Consider the following 13891-nt stretch of genomic DNA (forward strand, 5'->3'; position numbering starts at 1 on the left):
TATAACGTGACTTGTGCACTACTTACATTAGCCACAAGAGGGCGGCATCAGCGTAGTTAATTCACGCCGCAGCACACATTCGTGTTCAACACTTTTCTTTAAAGACTACACACTCGTTGTTTTATGTAACGCTATCTACTCATTTTGCAATCCACAATTACTCCACAAAAATCCATGTTTTAAAAAATAGAAATTTAATGAAACAGAAATGAAATTATTACATTTTAACGATGGTGATCAAAAGTGCATGTGTCAAAAAGTTTGCTCTAAAGATAAAATATGTAAGGTAGTATTTTCCTTGATTCACCTACAAAGACATTCCTATTAAACAGTAGTTTACCAATCAAGCAGTTTCTAAAAACAGATCTGATGTTTAGCATGTGGTCATATCCAAACTGTCCTGATCAAAACAAACAGTGATGATGCAAACACTCATCCCAAATGCAAAAGGCAAACACTTACATTTTAAAGTCCATTATTGTACTATAATATTACATTTGGAGTGCTACAATAACATGTTTCATACAAAAGATTTTTACAAATAATGAGCATTTTAAATGAGGTAACAAACAATTCAAATTAAATTCTAACATTAAAATATTACATACTGTACATTGCATTACAAACTGCACAGTTTTCAGAATAGAAGCACTGTTATAAAATATCTTTGTTTTTTCTAGCAGTTTCTAAAACCTGGTTTATTTGATAGAGGCAGTGATGTGCATGACTTTATGGTGTTAATCTTCATGAACTATACCTTAAGGGGGGCTTCCCGTGCATCATGGGATGCCGTCTAGTAGTAAATTGTGGGCAGTGTCCTTATAAAGGTCAGTGCATTATTAATGAGCAGAAACCCATGAAAGTTTCCACTGTGCATGATGCAAAGCAGCTGTGCACCCCAAGGACTTCCTCACCAGACCCTCATTGTCTGAAAGCAGGTCTGTAATCCACCTACTCAAAGATTTCCTTTATCTCATATCCCGACGATAGAGGAGCGTTCCTGAGAACTGGAGAAGGAGTCATCACCACAGCAGATCCTGTGCTCAGTACATATCTCTATAGATCTCCTGCAGCAGCGGATGAAGCGATGCGTCCTCCGTATTCTTCATTTCCTGGACCAGCTCCGCGTGCTCCGTCACAAGCTGACGCAAGTCGGCCAGTTTCTGTAGCAGCTTGGGAAAGATTAAGGCATTATCAGGGTGGTTGGCCGACAGGTGGCGCTGTAGAGCGTGAACTATGCTCTCCTGTATGTTCTCGATCTGTGACACGTTGCTCAGCCCGGGACGGTCTGTAGATGAAAGACATAATGTAAATAAAAATGCCCAAAATATGTATTAAATGTGTTTTTCTGGGGGGGGTCTTTGCTAAAAAAATCTCTCTTTAGCATAAAGGTTAAGGAAAAAGCAGACCAAAAAAGCATCCCCTGGTAGCTGTGGTTTGTGGAACCATTTGAGTTTCAGGTCCCTGCAGCACAGTCTCACTTACAGCGGCTTCTGGAGTCGACAGGGAAGGAAACTTTGGGTATTTTCGCAAGCCCTCAGGAGAAAAACTACCCAACTCAGTCTGACCATCATTATGTAATGTCTTTCAAAAGCTGCAGGACTCCAGAGGTGGCAGAAAAGTGGACCGCGACTAACCTACCTACAGTTAATGTCTTAAAAGGGATAGTTTGCCCAAAAATCACTTATGCACCCTCATGTCATTACAAACCTTTATGACTCTCTTTCTTTCTTATGCAGAACACAAAAGAAGAGATTGAAGAACGTTGGTAACCAAACAACTCTGACCCCCATTGACCTCCACTGTTTGGACACAAATCCACTGAGACACTTCTCAAAACATCTTCTTTTACCAAGAGCCTTATACAGATTTTGAACTACATCAGGGTGAATAAATGATGACAGAAGTCATATTTTTGGTTAACCTATCCCTTTAAATTCATCTCACCTCCACAGCAGATAATAGCCGCCACAAACAGTGCCAGGTCGCTGTCGTCAAGCTCTAATGCGTTAAACTTCATGGCGAACTGAAATTTAGGCTCCATCATGTCACTGAAGGGTCTGCGCAGGCTCTTGAGAAACTCCCGAGTGACAAAGCCACCGCCCCGAGCTACCAGCAGCCCATCCTTGTTCATGCAAGATGCCAACAGTGTAAAAAGTGCCTCGTACACGCCGTACTTAAGCAGCGTGACCTGGTCATTGAGGTCCAGGGCGGCAAATCCAGGCACGGCTTTGGCAAACTCGGTCAGCTCCGTGACCGTCTCTACCGAGGTGTACTGACAGAAGAGAAACAGCCGAGCTTCCACTTCTCTCTCCTGCAGATCTGAGGTGTCGCCGACCGTCATGTTACCCAGCAGTTGGGTGACCAGAGTCTGCTCGCCGTGCCGGAGGGTGTCTAGGTCATGGATGACAAAGGGCTTAAATGAAGGACAGAGGAAACAGAGTCAGCATGAACTTACATACTTTTGATTTTTCAATACTTTTACTAGAAAACAAGGCAAAATTACTAAGCAAAAAAACGTTCCGTTTGTCCTGCAAAACCATACAAAAAATACTCAGAAATAGATTTTGTTGCATGTTTTAAAACAACTAAATTAGTTCAGTTAGTAGCGTTAGTAGTTCGTTATTCCTCCAGCATCGCTCTCACTCACCGGAGTGCTGGTCTTTCCCGTGAGATAGACACGGGCTTTGGCTTTGTTCATGTGGAAGTGTTTGAGGTAGGCTTCATGAATCAGCCTGACCAGACTCTTGGCATCAGGCTGCCGAGTCTCGTGTTCCTCCTTCCTGTCGATCACCTGCTCGGCTCTCAGCCTCTGCTTCTCAGAATGAGGCATCCGCCCGAAACGGATGGCTGCGAGACACAAACACACATAGTACTAATGAAACCACAGACACCTAAGCTTACGTATCCTGCCACATATAAACTGCACGCGTGCAGATGTAAGTTGCCGTCACCATTACAGGGGCGTTACATCATCACACTGCCACACCGTCAGCATCTGGACAAGGTTCAGGAGATGGTGGGGTGGTGTGATATGATGTAAAGCTGTCCCTCGTGTGGGGGGGACGCAGCGGGCGACGCTACCACAGACACAACACGATATTAGCTCACGCCTACAGAAAAGACTACAGGTCAAGGTATACCACAGTGTTATCAAGTTCATGTGCGTGTGTTTAAAAAATCCTGCTTATTTAAAAAAAACATACAGTAGACAGGTCATGATGACATTACTTTAAATGGAAGAAAAATCAAGTTTTTCAAAGAAAGATAAAATACATCTTTGGATTCGAACAGGTTTACTGACCTTGATGGCGTCTATTAAACTAAGTGTTACGAGATGTTATTGTTATAAAACGAAACATATCTTGATGACCAATAAAACAATTAACCATCTTGAATCATAATCAAGCCATAAAGTTGGACGCACTAATGGATGTCATTGCATTGCATAACAAAATACTGCATATCAAACCAAGCAGCATTTATTTATTACACTGTTTACACAAACATACAAATTTAGACATGTAGTGGTTAGTAAAACATTTCTATGGTTTATGTGATAAACTACGCCTGTGTTTACTCTGCTAGGACACTTGTGTGAACGTCATACAAGGTAAAATGACCTTGGGACCCCATTTGCTTGCATATGCCTGTTTGCTTTACATATATATTTTGTAATGCAATAAAACAACTTTTTCAGTATGACTTAAGGGTCCAGATACTATTCATGCATGCGTTATAAAGCACTTACCATTGTGGGACATGCCCACCGCAAGGCACTTATGGAAACGGCAATACTGGCACTTGTTGCGGTTCTTTTTCTGAATCCTGCACCTCCGTGCACACTTGTCGTAATCCAGTTTGAGTCGAATGGTTCTCCTGAAGAACCCCTGTGAAATATTATAAAATATTTAATAAATATCATCCCCTGTGAAATGTTCAAATAAATTGCACCCTTTCAGTGGAGACTGTTATTATTGAAATTATATAGCGTCACAATGTAAAGTTTAAACATAAAACGAAGGACTTTAATCCCAGCAGCCTAATTGAGAGCGGAACCTCAGAACATTGCACACCGCAGTAAAGTCGTCTTGATAAGCGTCTTTGCTAATTGCACGTTGTGATTAGATTAAGATACGACACTTGCTCTCTTGACCAACACACAGGTGAATCTGTATTGTGACAGCGGGACAATAATATTTATTTTAGAAGAACGGTGTACATCTGCCAACCAATATCGTTTGATGTAGCACACGCACGCTCCATTCCGAGTGTCATACCTTCATACTATGCGATGTGTAAACCATAGTCTCGTTGCAAAGCTTACTTTGTAATTACATATGATTTCCTTTGAGAGACAGTACTGAGATATTAATGTTAAATCAGCAACAATCATTTCTACATGAATTATAAAAAGCTATAATTGTGTCACTTTTGGAGACAACATTTTAGCAACTGTTCTTGGATAAAATGGAATCAAGATAACAGTATTACATTTCTAAAAATATGACTGTTTACAACAACAGACTAGAACTGGAGGGTCATATAAGAATGACATAAATCTTCAATAAAATAACCTCTGCACTCTCAGGACACAGTGGACAGGACTTGCTGCCCTGTCATCAAAGTCTGGTATGTGTGGCAGGGGTCACAGTTACAGCACAGACTGAAAATAATCCAGTGTGGACAAACACAACACGTGACGGTCAGTGGAAACTGGTGTGAGACTACAGTTTGGTCTCATGATTTAACGTCACACAGCCCCTGTTCTAAAAACAGCTCCAATGACGCATCTCTACACCGAACATACCAGACGATAAAACCCAAAATACCAATCAAGGACAGACAAACCTTCCAAAAATAGTGGATAGCCACATTTTATTGTCTATTATTTCCTACTTAAAATCTAGGAAAATATTTGCATGCTGCAAAACAGACGTAATGTAAAATGACGGTTTTAATATTGAGGTCAAATAAAATAAAATGTTGCACCACTAGCAGTTCTAAAAGAAAATTGAGTTTGTCTGTCTAAGAATGAAAATCCTATGTGATGCAACACAATCACGACAAATCAGATTACATTTATGTTTAATATACATCTATGTGGAGCAGGATTTTGGACCAATGAGATTCCATGACTACCCAGTTCAACGCCACAGAAAAACAAACCAATTGACTGATGTTTTGAGGCTGTCACTGGTTAGGACAAAAAGAGTAGATTTACAATGGGGTGAAACTGGTTTATTGTTTAACACCTTAAGGTGTGTCAGGTTAAACCAAATGAACATAAAACTTGTACCAGTGACCCACACGAACCCAGGTCCCGACACGGTCTGCTTTGACTTTTCAGGAATACTACGGTTTTGTATAGTTTCAATTGATTTAAAATGTAACCTGACTATAACTACCAACCAGGTCCTCCGAACTTATGGGTTCGTCAAGAAAAAAATGTAGAATTTTATCGCAAAAGTGCTACGTGAAAGAGTGGTAAACCACATTGGCAATAAAACTGTAACTGTCCTGTTTGAATTGCACCCTGCGGGGTGCCAACGGTCAAAGTCTTTTCCGGTTTGAGAAAAACACGTGGCAATAACTGGCCTGGTAGTAGTTAGCTTTATAGTAAGTAAAAACGGACATGACCCAGGCTTAAGTCAGCTGGGGCGTGATGTGTGTTCCCTAGATACGCACTAAGCCCCTGCTGACAAATTTGACGTGCGGTGTGTGAGGCAACAGCCTTTGATTGTTTCAGCTGATTTGTATGAAGAAGAAAGTTGCCTTAGGGTCTTTATGCAAAAGCTAGCATGCTAATCAAGGCAGTACAGCGTGTGCTTTCCGCTGACCCTGACGTGTGCGTTCGAGTGTTTTTTTTCCGATGTTTGCTTAAAGTATAACTGGCAGCTTTACATTCACATGCTGTGTGCACCAATGCCAAGCAGAAGAAAGGTGAGAGCGTCTTGGCAAGAAGCGAAGAATTTTCCACCGTGTGCGCTTACCTTGCACCCTTCGCAAGCATGCACTCCGTAGTGGAAACCAGAAGCGCGGTCCGCGCAGACCCGACACTCGAGGGTGAGAGAGCCGGAGTTCTCATCCTGGGCAGGGTTGGTTGATAACACGACTGAGGCTGGACTGGAAGCTGGAGTTAAGACATCTAAAAGACAAATGGTTTTGCATTAATATGATTAAATGAGACATTCAAGATAAACTTACACTACCAGTCTAGAGTTTGGACACATCAAGGTTATTATAGTTTACTAAGACTAAAATATGAAAAGATTTCTATGAATTGAAATCAAATAAAATATTGGCCTAAATATTTTCAGAAAAACCTAACCTAAATGAAAATGAGAAATGTTGCCTAGACTTAACTTAAAAAAGATATATTAAACTTTTGAAGCAATATAAAAATAAACAGAAAATAAATAATACAATTACAAAAGCTCATAACGAAATTGTTACAAATTAAACTAGAAAAGAATTATTTTTTATTTAGTTGTGGTTATTTTTTAAGTAATTAATAATTGACCAAAACTACAAATATAAAAATTTAAGTTAATTATTATAATAGTAATATTAATAGAACTACAATAAAACTATAAACAAAGCTATAATAACCAACACCCCCTTTTCTGTATTATCAGTATTTTTCTTCACATTTTTTCAGTTGTAAAGTCATCAAAATTATTGAATGCGACAAACCGAAATAATGTAAAGACAAATAATATATCATATTTTAGCTTATTCAATGTAGTCATCTACAGTATTACACTTTTTGTCAAATATCTTCTGGAATGTTTTTCACAATGAACTGAATGTGTTTGCATGTATTCTGTCCACCTGTTGGCTGCTTTTCATTCTCAAGACATTCATACATCAACATCATTTCCTTTGATTTGTTGGAGTATATAAAATAAATAAATAAATAAATAAAAACTTGATGCAATTAGGGTTTAGTGTCAAGTCCAGATTGGTTTGGATTTGGGCAGTGTACTGTATGTCTACATGTGATCTACCTAGACACGTAGAGCTGTCTAAAGCAGTGTCAGAGCTCTGGAAATCCAGCATGTGAAGTGAGCTGAGCGTATCTTCACTGAGAGACCGAGAGATCTCCTCTAGATCCTGTATGTCACCAATGAGCTCTCCGCATAACGGGCTGTCCAGCATCGTATCGCCCAACGGGGATAAAGGACTGTACAGACTCGGCATATCTACCATGGCGCTGGACCACGGCAAGCTTTGAATCAATCATCAGTCTGCTAAGATAAAGAATGAGGAAAGAAATTACTGATTCATTTTAATTGACTGTAATATTCCATTTCTAGATAACAGCGAGGGAAGCTTATACTGTATATCGGCCTGGTTGATCGTTTTGACATCGGCCAATAAAAGTGTGATAAACAAAAGTGGATCTCTAGCCACACTAACATAAAATAAGTGAAAATAATAATAGTTTTTATGTTCTGCTATTGGTTGAACTAACAGGGTGGGGTCCTTCCCCAAACTCACGCCATTGGTTGAGCCAATGTTGCTAAGTTATTCACAGAAACTCACCCTTAAAATAATGTACTTAAAAATGTCACGTTGATCTGAAATAGGAGAAAATATTATAATTCAGCAATTTCACGTACATCTTATTTACTACCATTCATTTTCATTTTACTGTGTGTACAGGGTGTATTAGCCACCGATATTATCATTGACCACCCTCTACTGTACATACCAATAAAACTATTAACACTTCAATTTGTAGTATGCACAATTTTGTATTTGCACTAGAGACGAAGCATGCATTTAGTATGCATTGCATACTCACTTAAACTGCAACCTGGACTCTGTAAAACAGTGACTAGAGGAGCTTGTTTAACACATGGCAGCAAAAGCTGTTGCCACGGGTGACAGGAACAGTTATCACTATATATGCAAGCAAAACGCCTGTTTCATGTTTTATCATGATAAAAAGATCTCCCACCATGTGAACTCTGGAGCGAGTTACATTACCAAAGTCTGGCCAAAGTGCAGGTGCCAGCAGGGGCGATATGAAAAATGGGTCTGGGTTTAGCTCTTATGGTGCTAAAAGCATTTAAGGATTTATTTAGAATAACACAGACTAGACTGGTTGTCAGGGTGTTGCTACGGCAAACATAATGGGGCGGTTTCCTGGACAGGGCTTAAGACTAGTCCTAGACTAAAATAAATGTTAGAGCCGTCTAAATTGAAAATAGCTTGCACTGACATATCTTAAAATTCATCCGTGTTGTAAGGCATGATTGTAAAAACTGCTTAAATATCCTAATTTAACCAAGGCCTAGTCCTGGCTGAAGCTAATCCCTGTCCAGGAAGCCGCCCCAATATGTCTGATCGGTTAAACACGCACACAGAGGCATGTATGTGCATCATACAAACAGTGCAGTGATTCTTGCCAATACAGCAAAACTAATTACAAAACATTTAAAATCAGAAAAAAATATAGATGTATAGACATGTCTCCAGGCAAAAAGACATGCATGCAACTTTTTGTAGACATTATTTTTGCCAAATTCAAGGCAACACAGCATCTCCCCTTGATGCAATAGGCAATCCGTGAATGCACTGCAACAAGTGAGGAATTGAATCCCAAAGGTGAACGCAAGCGAACCGGTCAGCAGATTTGTACCGATTTTTGCGTTTATTCACACACATCGCCAGACGTATCCACCGAGAGCACTGCTGAGCACCAGATAATGATCCTCTACAATCGAATTAACTACTCTAATGGTTTCAGCCAATCTCTGTGGAATTTTTATGGCAGCTCGAGGGGTCTTGTGGACAACGGTTCAAATGGCATTCCACTCAACCCCTTAATTTCTTACAGCGTTAATGCTAACCAATGCCAGACTCAGCATTCAAAACCTTTTGCAATGGATCACTAGGTTTTGGAAGTAACCATACACTTGACCCTCAAGCAACAGGCTGAGCCAAACAAACAAACCCGGTTCCCCCTCTTGCTGTAATGTTAGACACCCAAAACACAACTAAAGTTTCCAACACCAGAATTAAGTGGATCCAAAGTTTGACAAGATAAAATCCCAAAACTTATCACTGACATCGACCACTGACGGTCAACAAAGCCGCTCCTTCAGTCGCAAATCAGCACTTGGCAGAGAATCCCCGTTTCCAACTCCGTCTGCGACGGGAATCTGTCCAGCTTTCAAAAATACCTGATCCTGATTCGCCACGAAGCAGACCGGCAAAAATCCTACCCAGCTGTTCACATCTGGTTGTCTCCAGCTGTTGAGGCTATCTGAAACACGAGCTGAAGAGATTCTTCAGTCGACACACAACAGACTTGCTCTCAGTGCAACTCTTGAGTCTATCAGTGACAAGACATGCACGGACAAGCATGCACGTTCCTATTGGAGAAATACGCAGTGTGTCACATTGACTGTACATTAGTGAGTGGCTGGCCGTGGACGCATGTATGCTAGACAAACACTATGAAACCAATATTCTCATACCATCCGTGACTTGATATAATATTGTAAAGTCCCTTCTGGTTTCAATCTCTAGTATTAGAGCGAGAAGGAAATGAAGGTACAAAATGTATTGAGTGTGTAAACACACGCACACATGACTGCAGCCTTATGACACAACACTGGGGCCAAATGAAGTGATGCCAGTTTCTCCTGTAAAGGAAACATGCCCAGCAAAACCAAAGCCCATACACGCTTCCAAACGTATCTATGCTCTCCACTTTAGAAACACTTAACGGATACGATTCAGCCCCTACCTCTTTAAAATGTACATTGTTATATAAAGCCGCTTTTTATATCATTGAAGCAGCAGCAATACTGATATTTAGTGTAACAGCACTGGAAAGCTTCACTGTTTGGCCAATATGTCGTAAAAATAAATAGTAAGTAATAATAAATAGTGGAGCAAAAATAAATACATCAATTTTGTGTCTAAAACATGTTATTCAAAATGAACTACCTTGATTGTTGTATAAATGCAGTTTTACACAAGCAAGAGTGCTGTTTTGAATACCAGATAAAAACGAATTGATTAGTTAATTGTTAAATCAATAATTATGGTTCTTCTAAATAAATCTGTTTAAAATCACATACACTCACATGATTTGAAGACTCCAGTCATATTAGAAGCCTAGTTAAAGTGCAACAGTGAACATGAATGTAAGGGATCCTTATGAGTTCCAATAAACAAATAAAACAAGCTGTGCGGCGTTCTGGCTGGATGCGGCCTTCGTGCTAAAGAAGAGAGGTTCGGTTGTGGAGGGTCACAGCTGACGAAACTGATACAGGCTGATCAGCCCCCCAACACACACACACACCCACCCTCCCATGTTGTTCTTGACTGGCTGTCCAGACTGACCGTGCAGAAACAATACAGCGGGAGTACGTCAGAAAAACCAAACGATGACAAGAACACAATGCTTTTAAATGTAGTTTCACCTGTACCCTTAAATAAAACTGGGTAAGTGTATAACAGAAGAACATTTCCTACCCGAACGATCCAAGACAATCACATCGATTGGGTTACTCATCATTATTTTCACACTGTGCGCTAAACACAACCGGCTTGGACTGAACTCCGCACTGAATAAGGAAACAGATGTAAGCACAAAGGTCTGTGTATAATACTTTTCCACTGCCTGCAAGGAATGATGAAGCGTAACCTCTGCACTCCCAATGGAGACAATATATCTCAAGTAGAAAGATTAATCTGTGACCACATGCCAGATGATTTAGAGCAAGGATGAAAAGAAATATTGATTTCAGGGTTGATAAAACAAAAGACTTTTTGTCAACTTCAAATGCAAGACTGAAAGATCTTCCCCAGACCGAATGTGCGGCAAGAAAAAATGAAGACAAGTCTACCAGCTCAACAGTGGCATTTGCTCACAAGTCAAGGCCAAAGGGGCGCTGTAAAAACCAGGTACAACAAAAGCACCACAAAGCCAGTTTAATATGATAAGGAAAACCACAGAGAAATACTTCACCCCTCAAAATGGCCAAGAATACATTTGGAGGCCTTTATTCGAAGCAGACAACACAACGGCAAATGATGTTAAAATCATCACCCAAGCACGGAGCAAAGTAGAATGAAATCAATGCTTACCAGATCACAATCCACCGTTCTCTTCCACCAGCTGCCAATAAATACATGCACGCTTTCCAGGGCCAAAGTCCAAATCCACACACACACCCTGCATGCCTGCTTCTCTCCGCTGTTTTGGCATTAAACCAACAAATGGACACAGACGTGCACGGAACGCATCAGATAAGGGAACCTTAATCTTAGGATGAATAAAATGATAAACAAGACAATGGGGAGGAATTTTTTCTTCACACACCCAAGAAACATCATGTCTGTTCATCGCATTCATCCAACAAAGAGAGAACTCGACACTTGTCCACCTCTAAAGTTGAGGTTTTCTATAATGCACCAAAATAGTGCATGCGAGTTGGAAACAGGTGCATCCATTGACCAGGTGTCTGTCTGTCTACCAGTGTTAGGCAAGTTACTCTGAAATAGTAATTAATTACTAGTTACTAATTACATATTCAATAGTGTAATTAGATTACAGTACAAATTACTCTCTGCAAAAAGTATTTAATTTCTTATTACTTTCTATATCCTACATCAACCTTGATTGGTTAAGTGATTCAAGGATAGATGTGAAACGGCTCTTTTCATTCATTCAAATAAATAATATAAAACTACACAAAGTAGTATTATCAACTGACCAAAGCATTACAAATGTGAGCACGGATTTTAAAGTTAGACTTTAAATGTTGATGTCAATTCCACTATTGCACATACACAAAAGTATTTAGTTTACTTACATCAGAAGTAACTAATTAAATTAAGAGAAAAAATTACAGAAACAATTTACAAGTTACAATAAATAGAACGTTACATACAATGTGAAGTAATATCCTATATAGATGATAAATTATATGTATTAAAGTCATATAAGTCTTTTAACCCACTCAATGACGTCATGCACTGGCGCAGAACGATGACACGAAGCGTGATTCAAATACGCGTGACCCTTTTAACAACTTACATACCAGGACAGAATGTACCGCGAGACCCTATAGTTACTACATGTAGGCCAACACTTTGTCATTCTTTGGATGATCTAAATCTATGAAATGTTACTTTTTGCATGTTTTTGCAATTCTTTATTCATTTTTATATCCAATTAATTTATAATATAATTTATAGATGGAACTGCATTCCTAAAAAATAATGTAACTATAACACAACTATAAAATGCATTTATAAAATATTAACGACATATGCTTGACAAAATACATTTATAATGTATTTAACTTGATGCAACGTTGCTGTGTATAGATCTTGAAAATAGCCAAATATTATTTCTCTTAGACAACACAACTTAAAATATCATTGCGTCTTTTCGGTTGGTAATCATAAGGCAGGAGAACCAAAACTTTATCCATCAACAACGACAAACATAAGTGGTCAAATGTTTGCACTAGAATAATAAGCAACTATACTAAATAAGGAAAATAACTGACTCAAATCGATACACGAGTATAATAAATGGAACGTCACGTTAGTGATATAAATCTGCTTTGTTAGGCCGGAAATAGCACAGACATCTGTCTCTTACGTGAATGTTTACTTGCTTGAGTTGAAACCGCCCGACTACAGTACTCACGGCCATAAAACCGGACCAAACATGATTATAATACCGCACAAGCTCATTGTTTACAAAAGTGGCGCGTCTACCTCCCAATCCCAGGCCGGCATGCATAAACACACGGGCTTTGACACTGTCAAGACTCAGATCGGCTGAAGTACTCCTTAAACGTCCTATTTCAAATTCACCGCAACCACACTGCTGTCAAAGAGCTCCCAGATCTCCCGTTCCGGATACGAATTTGCACACCCCCCGACACACCTATAGCTTCAGCCAATCAGTGCAGGGTTTAGGAGGAGGGGCCACGCCCGCAGTCAATTTAAGCCTGAGTTGCTGGGCAACGCACCTCATTGCGAGGAGCGACGGAGTGTCTCTATATTAGCGTTTAAATGACCTAAATGCACCTGCCTTGGTTTGTTTGTGTTGTATTCGGCAGCAGTGTGGAGGCCATATAATACTGCCTTGTAATCATTATGGCACATATGATCTAGTAACATATTTGATTGCAGATTGAAAATCACCTTGGTGACTGATTCATTGATTACGTTTAAGCGTATCGCCCCCGCTCACAATAAAATTGCGTCTGCTACCACCTAGCGGTGACACTCTGCTATTCACCCCAGGATTTGGTACCTTCGGTTGAATTAATATATTCAAAAATGTGATTGTTATTTGATTAATGACATCTAAAAATATATTATAAACATAAAATATAATAACGATATCATTTTCTTTGTAATAGCCACTTATTTAACGACATTATTATACCAAGTTCACAGACTTCACATGTACGTGATTGACGTTTTACGTGCGTTTAACCGGACTTAATAGTGGGTAAAAATAAAGGTTTTCTTATATTTAGTGTTACACACGTTTTTATAACAACAACAACAACAGTTACTTCTGCACTTCTTCAGTCAACACTGACTAATATACATTCATATCACCTGTCTTTAGAAACAGTTTTTTCAAGGTGACCTTGCCAGTGTGTGATTCTTGTCATTCTGGACTCCTCCCATGCTATTATAACTTGTAAGTACGAGTCTAGGGGTTCCTGTGGACACCTGCCAGCTTGTGCCCATAAATTGTGCAGCAGTGAAAGGCCAGTCTGCCTAGAACCTTGTAGCTCTTAACATCAGCTAATGGCTGTCTGGGGGCCGCGGTCATGTTTTATTTACAATAGAAACAACCCCGGCTTTAATATGGGGAAATTCTACACGGCAT

General features: G+C 39.6%; 1 protein-coding gene across 8 annotated transcripts; it reads right to left on the minus strand.

Annotated features, from left to right (window-relative positions):
• Positions 1–227: 227 nt before the first annotated feature.
• Positions 228–12927, minus strand: pparaa (peroxisome proliferator-activated receptor alpha a). 8 transcript variants are annotated; one of them, XM_057324451.1, is made up of 7 exons: positions 12757–12927; positions 7011–7250; positions 5994–6148; positions 3752–3890; positions 2651–2850; positions 1948–2416; positions 228–1288 (listed from the first exon to the last, which is right to left on the minus strand). In XM_057324451.1, exons 2-7 carry the CDS (start codon positions 7210–7212, stop codon positions 1044–1046), a joined length of 1410 nt encoding a protein of 469 aa, XP_057180434.1. In that variant the 5' UTR covers positions 7213–7250; positions 12757–12927; the 3' UTR covers positions 228–1043. The 8 variants fall into 8 exon arrangements, with proteins under 8 accessions (XP_057180434.1, XP_057180427.1, XP_057180430.1 ...); XM_057324444.1 differs by having other exon boundaries at positions 7011–7253; XM_057324447.1 differs by having other exon boundaries at positions 12638–12927.
• Between the last annotated feature and the right edge of the window lie 964 nt (positions 12928–13891).

Source organism: Triplophysa rosa, linkage group LG24 (genome assembly GCF_024868665.1).
Source record: "Triplophysa rosa linkage group LG24, Trosa_1v2, whole genome shotgun sequence".
NCBI lineage: Eukaryota > Metazoa > Chordata > Actinopteri > Cypriniformes > Nemacheilidae > Triplophysa > Triplophysa rosa.